The sequence below is a fragment of the Nicotiana tabacum genome, chromosome 1, assembly GCF_000715075.1.
Source record: "Nicotiana tabacum cultivar K326 chromosome 1, ASM71507v2, whole genome shotgun sequence".
Taxonomy (NCBI): Eukaryota; Viridiplantae; Streptophyta; class Magnoliopsida; order Solanales; family Solanaceae; genus Nicotiana; species Nicotiana tabacum.
Window position 1 is genome coordinate 18,336,672 of NC_134080.1, and position 14,484 is coordinate 18,351,155.

The 14,484-nt window shown below is 32.8% G+C and overlaps 1 protein-coding gene across 1 annotated transcript; it reads left to right on the plus strand.

Moving 5' to 3' along the window:
• Positions 1–9,538: 9,538 nt before the first annotated feature.
• Positions 9,539–13,360, plus strand: LOC107777119 (amine oxidase [copper-containing] gamma 1-like; the record flags this gene model as incomplete). The annotated part of the gene is made up of 5 exons (XM_016597106.2): positions 9,539–10,867; positions 11,140–11,259; positions 11,354–11,791; positions 12,190–12,287; positions 12,702–13,360. Coding segments are annotated over 5 exons (2,196 nt in total), but the record flags the coding sequence as incomplete, so codon positions are not given.
• Positions 13,361–14,484: the final 1,124 nt, after the last annotated feature.

A 14,484-nucleotide genomic window follows, 5' to 3' on the forward strand; every position in this document is an offset into this window, starting at 1 on the left:
ACTACATTAGTTTTTTTATTTCACCATTTCTCCATTTTTTACACCAATTTACTTCAATATGTCTCATACAATATCTGTGATGTGCTTCAGGCAGCATAGTCTTTACTGCATCTAGCAAACCCTATGATATCAAAGAATAGAATAACAAAAATTAGAGAAATTCATAAAACAAGGAGAACAATTAAATTTTAAAATGCTATAATAAACATTACCTTCTGCATATTAGAAATAAATGTCACTCTAGTACCATCTTTTAGGTCCAAATACCTATCAACCTCTCTATAAACCAGGTCCATGTCCTACTATTTTCTTTATCAACCACGGCCCATGCCAATGGATAAAATTGGTTCATAACATCTTGATCGATGGCAAGCAACAATTGACCTCTAGCCATTCCTTTCAAAAAAGTCCCATCTAACCCAATAAATGGCCTCAAACTATTTTTCCGACCTTGCTTCAAGGCATAAAAATAGATGTACATTTTAAGGATTCTTTTTTCCTGCCAACAATGCCTCTTTTGATATGTTTATGATAACATCACTTCCAGGATTACCATCCCTAATTTCTTGGGAATATGCCTCAAGCTTCTTGTAATCATCAACAAAGTTGCCTTCTAGTTTTTGCCAAGCCAATATTGTAGCCCTCTTCAACTTCCATTTGGAGACATTTAACATGTGATCATCCTCTAGTTCTACTTTCATATCCTTCACCTTAACTTTTGGGTTGTTTTGGATTTTGTTTTTAAAGTAATGAGCCAATGTAGAAGCATCGACTCTCTTGTTCACAAAGGCATCATCACAGGTGTGGTTTGGATTTAAAGTCTTGATTTTAAACCCATTGTCGCGCCCCTTTTTTTCCCTATGTGGAGGGAAGTCTGGGTTCCAATGTTCATGGAGGAAGTAACTCGTTTCTTTTTTAGAATTGGGTATTTGAAGAGTCGCCACCTAATGAATTATAGTGCATTAGGGCACCCAGAGTGATTAACTCTTGGATTGGTTTGCATTAGCAGAGATTTAGGTAAGAGCTCGAAATAACCTTGAGGGGAAGGTGTTAGGCACCCCTCTCGGTCCACAACGGTGGGTCCCAGCCGAACTTATACTTATGTGAATTAGTCCTTTTAACAAATAAATAGTTTTAAACATATAATTACAAATAAGAGTAGGTTTCGGACATTACATGACTCAAATAATGAGACAAAGGAAAGGCTTAAACAAATTGTATACACATGAAGAGTAAAGGAAATTTAGGAAGGAGGGTCCTAGGTTGGTTAGCCTACAGGATCACCCCACGCAATGTCCGATAAATACTCCTCAATGAGGGGCTACACATGACATTAGTGCGTAGTCATCATATCCATATCTACCATTCCTATCCCTTAGCGGTTATTAAGCAAATGTTATTTAGCGATCTCTATGCGTGTTGTTACACGTCTCTTCTTAATGGTCCTGGAGGAAATTAGGACCTCTACCTATAGGCAGTTCTAGATAGACCCCTAAGGTTTAAAGGATAAAATACTAAGGCGACAAGCAAGAACACATAGGACTTTAGCAAATAAAAGCAGGAAGGAGCAAATAAGAGGCTCAGGTTTACCTCCGCAGATAATGTATGTAAACAGCACGACTCAAACACAAACAAGGGCAGTATTATTAAATAGGACCAAAAATAATTAATGAAACCAAGAAATGCTTTTGAAATAATTTGTAATGCAATTTTTATAATTATTTATTGAAATAAAATGCTGGATAAAATTAATAAAAAAAATATAGGAAAATTATGAAAAAATATCAATTACTATTAATGCGTGATTTTGAAGCTATATATGTAAATTTAAAATATTTTTGGAAAAAATTAGGTATCAACACCCATGACTACCCCCATCTTTGGAGATAAGACAAACAAATGGGCAACCATCTTGACATGTATACCTAGATCTAGTTGTGTCACTTTTCTTAACTACCAAAGCTTTCTTATTAGCAACAGAATAGAAATTGATGACCTGTCTTGCTTCATGTATATCCTTAAAGGTCATACCTAAGTATAGATCCATATAATTTTTTAATTTTGTACCTAGATTTTTCCTCCTCTCTTGGTTAAGTATTTCAAGTTCCTCAGAATTATATTCATCATAGTCATATGCACCAAACTGAAACAAATCATCACTTTCTTCACCCTAGTAGCAACTTCTACTTGTACATCAAGATTTTCAGTATGTTCTATGATATTTAAAGCAACTGTAATAAGCTCAAGGTCATCCCTATCAACAACAAAGAACTTTATAACCTTGAATTGAGAAGAAGTGAGAAGTTGAAGTGTCTTAATTCCATTATCATTATTAACCACATAATACTTGCCGGATGGGCCTTACACTAAAAGTTGTTTAACTTCGTTCAACCCTAAATTGATGAACTCTTCAGTAATGTCTCTAACAGATAATAAATCTGGATTAAAATTAGTCCATTTGTCGACTAGAGAACCACTATAAAGTAACTGAGGTAAAAGAACTCAATGACCCCCATAGTTGAAAACAATATCCACTTTATCAATCATCATTGAAAGAAAGCACATGAAAAAAAAGGGGATAAACAAACACAGATGGACCATATTAGCTATCGATAAATGACAAAAGAAAACGACTTAAAAAATCATAAAAGTAAGATACTAAATCGGGACCAACAAACACCCAACATAACCATAAAAAGTCACAGCTTTACACATAAACTATTATTTTCACACAGTTATTGTACCAGAAATTAAAAACAATAAGGGTTTTCAGAACCCTAAACCCGATGTAGAATAAAGGGGTTTAAAAATTAAAAACGAAATTATAAAATCTACTGACCTTGATGTTGTTATTAAATCTCAGACATCAATTTTCAACCAATCTCTCCTCGCAATTATGTTCAGCAGTAAAAATCCTAGTTGAAGTGCGGTGAAATTGGAGAGGGATCGATCGATTTATCTAAGTATAATAAGAGAAAGTGGGAAAGTATGTATATAAAAATGGGGTCGGGTAAAAAGGGGTGTGTGTGCGCGTGTGTGTGGGGGGGGGGGGAGGGGGGTTAGTAAAAAGGGGGAAATTAAATAGTTCATTTAGTTAAGACACGTGGAACACTTAAATCTGTATTATGCTAAAGTAAGGCATTAGCCTAGAGGGGCAATAATACCACGGTTTGGATAACGGTAGAGACACAGATAGGCTCAATATTTAATGAAAAGTATTTGTGCACCTGGGCGAAGACTACAGGGGCATTTTAGGTCCTTTTCCGATGTATATAAGTTAAATAGATGGACAATATTAAGCGGATCTACCTTTTGAAAGCAGATGCAATTTCACCTAATTAGTTTTGGTTCAAATTGTATACGTATTTTTCTCATTTCCTTAACACTAGAAAGATTTTGGAAGCACCTTTGTAGATGAGATCACAAGTGATGGGTACCAATATAGTGTGTAATAGTACAAGGGTCATCCTCTTTTCTTTGTAACCAATACCAACAAATAGCAATTAAAAATATATATATTAGTCATCTGTATTCGTAACATAAATTTTGAAAACAGAAACAACAAAAGACGTAAGTATAGAAGAAGCAGAAATTAATCCGAACTCATTGAATTCACTATGTTTTTTTTAAGGAATTTAATCCCATCTTAATATTCGATGTTTAGGATTATTTCCTCCTAGGATAGAATGGATTACACATATTATGTAGCGGTACTCCAAACCCCAGTATTTTAGCAAACACAAATGGCAGCAGCAACCACACACTTGCTTTTTATTGTTTGAAAACAATGCAGAAAGAAGGAGAATATTTCAGAATTTTCGTTATGAAATATGAGGGAATGGCTTGGTATTTATAGCCATCATGTTGAGTTCAAACGAAGAGGTGCAAAGATGGCTTTTCGCGTAAAACTGCTATAACGAAAATGGTTGTTTACGAAAAATAAATCGAAGGGAAACTTAAATTACCGTTATAGAAACGGTCGATTTGGATTAAATATTAATATTATTAATCAATTAATCAAATCATTTGACCAAATTCGAAGCTGAGTAAGCGACAATGACGACGGCGCGATGCTTGCCTCTTTCTCAACTCTGTAAGAGCTAGAAGGGTGTGTGCGTGCGCGCGTGTGTATATATATATGGGAAATAGAGGAGAAAATGAAAATTTTGAATTTCCCTCCTTTATAAAAAAATATTATCGCATATATATATATAGAGAGAGAGAAAGAGAGTGAGAGAGAGAGGGGAAATTCAAAATTTTTATTTTCTCCTCTATTTCCCATTTGTATGCGATAATATTTTTTTACAAAGGAGGGAAATTTAAAATTTTCATTTCCTCCTCTATTTTCCGTTTGCCCTGGCTTCCAACGTGGAAGACACAAAAAGGAGTTAAGAGGATAAGCCTCAAATATAATTTATTACACTGGTAATGTAGATAATATTTTCTCCATTATAATATATTATTAATTTATTGTAGTAGCTAAGCTGCTTTAAGTTTTACGATAACAAATTTGATTTTTTATGAATGATTGTGGGTAATCATCAGTTTTTTAGATAATTTGATTGTGTAAAAATTATTCCACACCATTAGTATACAGATATTAAATTAACTCGTAGGGTATTAGGTGAGATGAGCTAATAAGGTGGGGTATGATAAGAAGTGTGCTCCTCATTCTTATGAGATATCGTCAACGACAAATCCTAATATTTTGCAAATACAATGAGGATTTTTCAGTCTATGTAAATCAAACTGCTCATAGAGTATTGTATTGTATTGTACTATATGGTTTTGGTGTATATAGTATTTGGATAGATTGTTTTATTTGTTATCATTTCATGATATTATGTACCAACAATATGACGAATAAACTTGCAATATTATAAAGAAAAAGTAAGGTATGGGGTACTATTATTATATAAAAGAAAGGGTAAATGATAAATGTAATTTTTAAATAATAAAAAAGTGCAAGATGAGATTAAAAAAAAAATAAAAAAATAACGCGACCACACCAAATCGGTCGTTCCAAAAAGTGGCACTTTTTGTCGTTACGTAACGACATATTAAATGATGCAATAAAATTTAAGTAACAATCAAAATTGTATTTAAAGTAACAATACGACACAATATAACATGTAACAACCATCCAAATAAGCTGTTACAAGCAAAAAAAAAAAAGATTTGTACTTAAGCCACTAAGCATATTAGTTGCTTTAATTCATTTTTACAAAGTAATAGTTGAATTATTATTGATGTTTTACATAAAAACTAACGTAATTCTTGATTCAAATGATATTGGTGACATAGTAATCTTTTTTCTTTTTAATAAGTAATACTTAGTATTATAGTGAAAAAGTAATCGTGTTGACAACAAAAGAAAAAGCCACGCTCTTCTCCGTTAATTCTCATTACAATGATAATGACTTTTCGAAAACTGAAAGCGTAAGTTACTTAAGGTGATCATGATACATGCAGCCTCCATCCCTATCATTACACTACAAATAAAATCTTCATAAGCAAGCAAAGTTATGATGGTTAATTACACAATAAGTGAGGCTTTATTCCTGTTGTAAGCTTTAAGTCCAAAGAGTTATAATATACTCTTTAATGGGAATATGAATGCGATGCGTATGACGGTGGACAAGTCAAGTAGGATTGATAAGTTTTTAGGTTGATAATCTTCTGACAATGGGATCTATATATCACTTCAGGCAAATCACACATCGGAATAAGACAAAAAAATGAAGAGTTTTATAAGATATAACACAAGTTTATATGTTATATTTATTTTTAAGCTCAATAATTATGTAGCCCAAAAGACAAATCCGTGAGGTCTGCTAGGCCAAAGCAGAGAATGCGTGCCATAAAGTTGGGTCATGACAATAAACAAAATGATCAATTTATCGCAACATAGATAAATCTTTATATCTCATTTAAGTATACATGGATTTTGCATTACCCGTCTAAGGTAACTCTAGTGATAAATAGCCAGAATTGGATTATTATCAAGTGAAATTCTTAATTAATTGGGAGATGTGAGATAAAAGAAAAAAAAACATTTTGAGTATAATTTTATATAGTTCCCTAAATAGTGAACTGGGAATAGAGAGGGTTATTTTATGAAAAATACCTAGAAAATTAGTTCTAAATATTTTGGTTTTAAAATTATTTTCATTTATGATAAGTCAAAAAGAAAAGCAATCGAAAGAGAAGCTGATTTTTCAATAGAATTTTCATAACTTTACATACAAATCTTCCTGATTAAACATTTAACTTTTCCATTTAGAAAATCACATTAGCCTAATAAAAAGAATTCCTTCTTCTTTTATGTGCAACAATAGAAAAGAAAAGAAAGTCAAATAAGGCATAAGCCACTTTCATATTTAAGCCACCAATTCCCTTTTTCTTTATTAAGAACAACAAGCAAATTCAATGAATATGTCTAAAGATAATTCTACGAATCCGATCTGTTTTCTTTTGGACGTCGATATTTTTTTTCCAATGTCCATGTACTTGTTTGTGAAACTTATAATATTTTGCGTATTTTTTAGGTAACTTCAAAGAGAATTACCCGCATTAAAAAGTTAACGGCCTATTATTCATTACAAAAAATATAGGAAACTACCAGGCGTATCCATTTATAAGTAGCTCATTATAAAAATTGGTTAATTTATAAAATATTACTAATATTAGCCAATTAGCTATTTGTAGAAAAAAAAGGTCAAATTTTTACTTTCTTTTGAGTGAGTGCTATTAGATTAGATTTGGTACATATTAAGGATCTTGAATCTCAGTTTTGGGATAATTTGGTAAAGTTTTGAGGTGGTTTGAATTGAAAATTCGAAGTAAAAACTTAACATGAAAAAAAAATGATATATGTATCACACCGTGTATCAATTGTGTATAATATATGTATCATATTTGTATTAATTGTGTATCACATGTATACCTGTGTGTGAGATACATGTTCGATACATGTGTCGAAGAAGTATTTTTTGAACTCGATTTAATTACGAATTTTGATACAAAACAAGTCCAAATCACCTCCAATCTTCCTCAAAATTTGTGTATTGACTTATCTATATATTTTCAATGAATTTCAACCATACCCATTGAAAAAGTTTCTTTTTTGCTTAGATTATTAGAATATTGTATTTTTTTTGTATTTTATCACCTTATTTGCTACCTCATCCATGAAATTTCCTTAGTGTCTTGCATCTAATGTTGCTAATCACGCTTAAAAAAGTATGGAAGGTGATTTTTGCATGCAATTCTTTGATAGAAAGAACTTTATTTTTATTTGGTTTTTCAATTTTTATATGTGCTTGGTTAGTATGGCTAGAAGTTGGTAAGTTGAAACTTATTTGGGACATTTGTGTAAGTTACCCAAAAATATAGTTATACAAAATATATATAGGTGTAAATTCTAATTGGAACCCACACCTGATTAACAAATTTAAAAAGGACAAAATTGACTAGATGAGGTCGACACATGTTTTACTTTTCAAATTGGGTTCTCGGTAGAGCAACGATTGCGTATTGTATGGAGAAGAATGTTCCTTTTTATAAAATATTTTCTTGTAAAAGAAGTTAGTAAAGATCGTTTTCTGATTATTTTCCAGTAATGTGTTGGGTCTAGAAGTCATTGTTGTATGGTAATCATATACACAGTGCAGAATAAAATGAATATATAGGGCTCGTTTGGTATGAGGGGTAATGAATAATTAATTGCAGGATTAAATTTAAGAAGAGTTTTTCTCATATTTGGTTGGGAGAAAATTACGGTATAATTATATCCCGAGATTAGTCTAGGATTATAGCATTTTTTTTATCCTCATGAAAAGTGGAATAACAGATCCCGGGATAATTAATCATGTGATAACTTCTTTCCAACCAAAATAGTGTTTTGATGATAGTATTAAGTGGGCGTTTGGACATAAGAATTGTAAAATTCCAAAAAAAAAGTGAAAAAAATTTTCAAGTGAAAATGATATTTGAAAATTATAGTTGTGTTTGGACATGAATATATTTTTGGGTTGTTTTTGAAATTTTGTGAGTGATCTGAGTAAAAATTTGAAAAGCAATCAAGTGAAAATTGAAAATTTTATGACCAAACGTTGATTCTGAAAGAAAAAAGTGAAAAATTTCTTATGTCCAAACGGGCTCACTCAAAACCACAAAAAGAGGTGACTGAAGTAAGTGATACGGAATAATAATTGTAATTTTGCAAACTTCTGTTTAAAAATGAAGCAATCATTTGTTCAAAATCATTCCTTATCTTTGAATATAGAATTAATAGTCCTCCTTGTTTGTCATACTAGTGCATTTTTAATCTCTTCCCTAACTGACCGTTATGTTTAGCAGAGGAGCTAAAATAGCTCAGTTAGGGCAGAGACTAAAGGTGCACTAGTTCTACAAATATAGAGGACTATTAATGCACCACGCGAAAAAAATATGACTTTGAATCTAAAGGGATTATTTTAGGCCTTTTCACATTCACGATACCAACATACTAAAAAGTGTACTACTCCTATTGCTTTTCAAATGAATAATTTTTAAATTCATACTAAAAATACCCAACAAAACATATTAAACGTACGGTAAAAACTTAGATACACCCGGCATTTGTACCAAATTAATATACTTTACCATGATAAATTAAAAAATTAAGTGAAAAAGCACATTAATTTATCTATGATTAGGTGATAAAAAAAGTATGCAGAAAACACATGTCATGCGATCTATATTTTGATAAAGATATCGGGTGCGGACAAATTTTTACCCCGACTAAACCAATTGGCTACACGAGTAGATTAATGCATGACCTCATGTGGAACCTGATGTCTAACCCAACACCAGTTGATGGCTCTCCCTTTGTATTAATTGAGAGTCACAATTGCCACCTGCTCTCTGAGGAAAGTCTTTTGAATACAACGTTGCTCTTTTGAAATGTTCATAACTTGCCAGTTGCCATATTTGATCGACTCGATTATGTCATACAATACTTTTTTATTTGGCTAGTAACGATCAAATTAAGTTCAGATGATATCATCTGTATTAGAATATTCAGCAGCACCGGATAAAGTTCTACGTTCAACACTGGATTATCAGTAGCGAAGTCAGGAATTTTTCCAAGGATATTTAAACTTGAATGAAGTAAAAAAAATTCCCGACGAAGAGTGTTCGATATATGTTATGTACCTCCAAAACTTAATATATTACCTATTTACGACGAAGGGTGGTCAATTAAGTAAATGTAGCTTCGTCCCTGTGGTTAACTGTTTTATGTTTCAACTAATTCTATTTATTCATAGATAATTACTTATACTTATTACATCTTTTAGGTGATTTGACAGTATACAAATTCTTCCGTAATGTCAGTGTATAGAAGTTATTAATTAACAGCCATATCATTCCACATTTTAGAAACCAATTGCTGTGAACCAAGCCAAATAGCATGGCAACCCCCTCGCACTCTTTACTAAAAATAGCTTTAGATAAGTCATTTAAAATTTCTTTTTCCAAGATTGTCAGCACATGACTTTCTATTTTTAATAAGCCATCCCCTAGGTTAGTGTGTTTGAGAGAGAGCTCCAATGGATTCCTCTTCACTCTTTCGCTTGACTTTCTTCTTCTCCATTGTTGTTTTTCTTCTTGCAAATTCATTGTTTTTAGCTCCAAAACCTATTTTCAACCAACTTCTAAGACTAGGAAAACTAAGTTTGATTCAATTTTAGAAACACCAATTTTCAAAGTCAACAACACTTTTGATAGCAGCCCATCACACCCTTTAGATCCACTTACTATTCAAGAAATCAACAAAGCCCAAATCATTATTTCTTCATATAAGCCTTTCTTAGGTTCTTTTCCTTCTATTCGTTCTTTATCACTAGATGAGCCTGAAAAAATTCAAGTCTTAAATTGGAAATATGGTAACCCTCTTCCTCCTAGAAGAGCACTTGTTATTGCTTGGGCCAATGACCAAGTTCACTTGCTCATTGTGGACTTAAACTTGGGCCAAATTATAAGTCATGTACAAAATCCCGGATCGGGCTATCCACCTATATCCATTGATGATGTTCGGGTTGCTATACGGGCCACATTGTCCAATGAAGAATTCAATAAATCCATTGTTGCGAGAGGAGTTAATTTTTCGGATTTGGTTTGTACTACGCCATCATCGGGCTGGTTTGGGCCCGAAGAAGAAGGTAAAAGGATCATGAAAGTTCGATGTTATTCGAGCCAAGGTACTCCTAGTTTCTATATGAGGCCCATTGAAGGTCTCATAGTAATTGTTGACATTGACAAAGGTGAAGTTATCAAAATTTTGGACACAAGTCCAAAAATTCCAATTCCATATGGTGAGAACACGGACTACAGATATACGTCACAAGACATGCCTCCACAAATGGAACCACTTAATCCAATCTCAATAGAACAACCCAAAGGCCCAAGTTTTACTATCGAAAATGGACATAATGTTAAATGGGCCAATTGGGATTTTCACCTAAAGGCGGATCAAAGAGCAGGAATAGTCATTTCTAGAGCTCGAATTCGAGACTCAGAAACTGGTGAACCAAGAAGTGTAATGTACAAAGGATTTGCTTCAGAATTATTTGTGCCATACATGGATATTGATGAAAATTGGTATTTTAGATCATATATGGATGCTGGTGAATTTGGGCTTGGGGCAACAGCAATGTCACTTGTGCCACTTAATGACTGTCCAAGATATTCCTATTTTATGGATGGGCTTTTTGTTACTGCTGATGGTAAGCCATTTGTTCAGCCCAATATTATTTGTGTGTTTGAGAGATATGCTGGTGATATTAGTTGGAGACATTCTGATCTTCCCATTCATGGTTTTGAGGTAAGACTACATATTTTCAAAAAGGATATTTGTTTTGAAGCCTATGAATTATGAAAACTATTAAAGAAAGATAACTTTTTAAATGGGATTTTTACACAAGTAGCCATCCATATTCATCGTGTACTCTTTAGCTATATACATAGATTATACATTGATTATACATGATTATACACATATTAAACATAACTTATACATATATTATATCTCCGCCGCCTATTTTTAGTTTAAGCGATTGAGTGAGCGGCTAATCAGATTAATTCTTTTGGTTACAGGAGCGAATAAGAGAGTCAAGACCAAAGGTGACCCTTGTGGCTCGAATGGCTGCATCGGTTGGAAATTATGACTACATTTTCGATTGGGAATTTCAAACTGATGGTTTAATTCGTGTTACGGTAATTACTTGCTTACTTAATTTTATACAAACTCGTGACACTGCAGTTCGAATTGTAACTTCTTGACTAAAAAGTTGGTTAAATTTATAAATAGGTTGGCTTATCTGGAATGCTAATGGTAAAGGGGACTCCACAAAATAGCACAAATGAAGATGACATATTTGGGGCATTAGTTTCAGAGAATGTGATTGGTGTGGCCCATGATCATTTCATCACATTTCATTTGGATATGGACATTGATGGCCCAATTAACTCATTTGTAAAAGTTGATCTTGTGAAAGAAGAAAATCCATCAACAAAAACACCAAGAAAAAGCTATTGGAAAGCTAAAAGGCAAGTAATTGAGAAAGAAAAAGATGCTCAAATTAAGCTTAAGCTTTATGAGCCATCTGAATTTCATTTCATTAATCCTTTGAGGAAATCAAGAATAGGAAATCCAACAGGGTACAAGATTGTTCCAAAGGGTAATGCAGCTAGTTTACTTGATCTTGATGATCCACCTCAAGTTAGAAGTGCTTTCACCAACAACCAGGTATGAACTGTGCTGGAGATATATTTAAGTAAATAAAAGTGTATTTTTTCTGATGATTTAAACTATCAGATAAAATGATCGGGCACTTCGACATGGTATTAAAACATGATGAGTTCTTATCATTTCATCGAAATAAGGTTATTAAAAGCTAAAAGTTAGCTTTAAGCTTTTGTCCTATTAATCGAATTAAACTGTTTAGAAAATATTGGTGTTATTATTCTTGTTGTTATGTTCTATTGTTGTGCGGACTCTCCAAATGTTGTTGCACACGTGTCATATCAACCAATAATATAGTCCTTTTGGAGGATCCGACACGTATTCTGTGGCATTTTCAGAGAGTCCGAGCAACATAAGTTATGTTACTAATACTGCAATTAACATTTGTTTCTGAATGATAGATATGGGTAACTCCATACAACAAATTTGAACAATGGGCTGGTGGGCTGTTAGTTTATCAAAGCAAAGGAGAAGACACACTTGCTGTTTGGTCCAACAGGTAAGAAAGATATGGTAGTAGTTTCTTGACTAGTTAAGGGAGCCTTGCGTAACTGGTAAAGTTGTTGTCGTGTGATCAGAAAGTCACGAATTCAAGCCGTGGAAACAGCCTCTTGCAGTTTTGCAAGATAAGATTGCGTACAATAGACCCCGGCGGTCCGCTTATTCCCCGGACCCCGCACATAACAAGAGTTTAGTGCACCGGGCTGCCCTTTTTAACATTAAAAGCAGCTAAATCACTATCTTAATACATAAACTATTATATCATCAAGCTATACCTAACGATATAAATAAGTCATGTAAGTTAGTTAGAAAAGGATCGCTATCATTTAATTTGGCATAGAAATGAAGGGAAAAAACTAGGCCAAAATTATTGAGCTTATGATAATGAAATCTTATTTGTTTTATTTGACAGAAATCGTGAAATCAAAGAGAAGGATATTGTACTGTGGTATACATTAGGATTTCATCACGTACCATGTCAAGAAGATTTTCCAGTTATGCCAACTGTTACCTCTACCTTTGATTTGAAGCCTCTCAATTTCTTTGAAAGAAATCCAATACTTAGGGCCAGGCCCAATTTTGATGAAGATTTACCTGTTTGTCGGTCCACTAATTTAAATTAATTTCTCACTCGGTCTTTTTTTTTTTTTTTTTATTATTATTAAGTTAGAGGTAGGGGCTAGGTGAAATGGAGAAGCGGATAATAAGGTAGGGAATTAGACTCTCGCCAACAAGATGAAAATTGAGATAGCCAGCTAACTGAGCTACTAAAATTCTGCATTAGTTTCCCATTCACACATTAGTTAATATTGGTTTTTTTTTTTAATTTTTGTAAAATATTTCACCTTTTCATTTTTGGTGAAAGTTATTAATAGTGGATGCAAATTCTTTTGCACTTTGTAGACCATCCCATACGAAGGAAATATTTTCTGTGTGTTAATTTTTGCTTTACGTGTAAAATGTGTTTTAGTGATTCGTTCAGAGGCGGACCCAGAATTTGAAGATCGGAGGTGTACTTTTGAATTTAACCAAAATCTGTTTTATATAGAGGGTGCCTTCTACTAATATATTACTATTTTTTAAAGACATATATATATATATATATATACATAAAATTTTTGCCGAACTTTACGAGTGCCGAAAACCTCTCTCGGTATAGCATATGTCCGCCTCTGGATTCAACTATGCTTCTGATTTGGAGAAGCTTTTAAAGGGCCAGCCAAATAAACTTAAAAAAAGAGTTTATTTGAAAACAGTAAGTTAACAATATCAGTAAATATTAGAAGTCACCTGAAAAATGTTTGAGGGAGTTCATGGATGGGTAAATAGTTACCTACATCGAATATGTACACCAAACAGATAAAGCTACCCGTATTAATTAAACTTCTAATATGAGAATGGTCCCTTTTTGTTTAAAATAAAATTGTTACTGAAATAAGATAATGTGACCGACTCTTTCTCAAAGGTCGTGCATAATAAAAGCATTGTCAATTGGGTTGGTGACAAGAGGGGAGGGAAAAACCTATACTCCATCCCAGAGGGCGGACCAGAAATTTAATTTTAATGTGACGGATATACAATATTTTGTTTAATTAGTACCCTTTTAGCGTTAAAGGTGTCAAATGATTTAAATTAACTATTTTCAAGGTATATATATATATATATATTCACAAGATTTCTGTCGAAGTTTACGGGGTCTAGTGATTCACAAGATTTCTGTCGAAGTTTACGGGATCTAGTAACACCTCAATATCAGCCATAGGTCCACCTCTGCTCCATTCAGTTCACTTTAATTGATCTCTTAGTTTTTTTTTTTTTTTTTTTTTTTGTGATACATAATATTTAATTTTTTAAAATATCAAAAAAGAATTAATTTTTTTCCCCCAAAAACTCTTGGAGTATCTTGGAAAGGAGTGATATTTATATTGCATATTATCACTCGACAATGTGTTGAGCAATGGGAGTTGGCATTTATTTTGCGATGCACATATCTAAATGATCGGATTTTAAAAAGCGTTGCTCCCTCCGGTCACAATAGGTCATAATAAGTGACCATTTTATCTTTGGAATATTTATTAAGGAAATACGAGTTTCTAGAAAAAAAATATATTCACTAAATTAACCTTAATTAATTGTTACCTTGACATATTGAAATATGTAAATAAGAATAAATTTTGAAAAAATAAAATTAATTC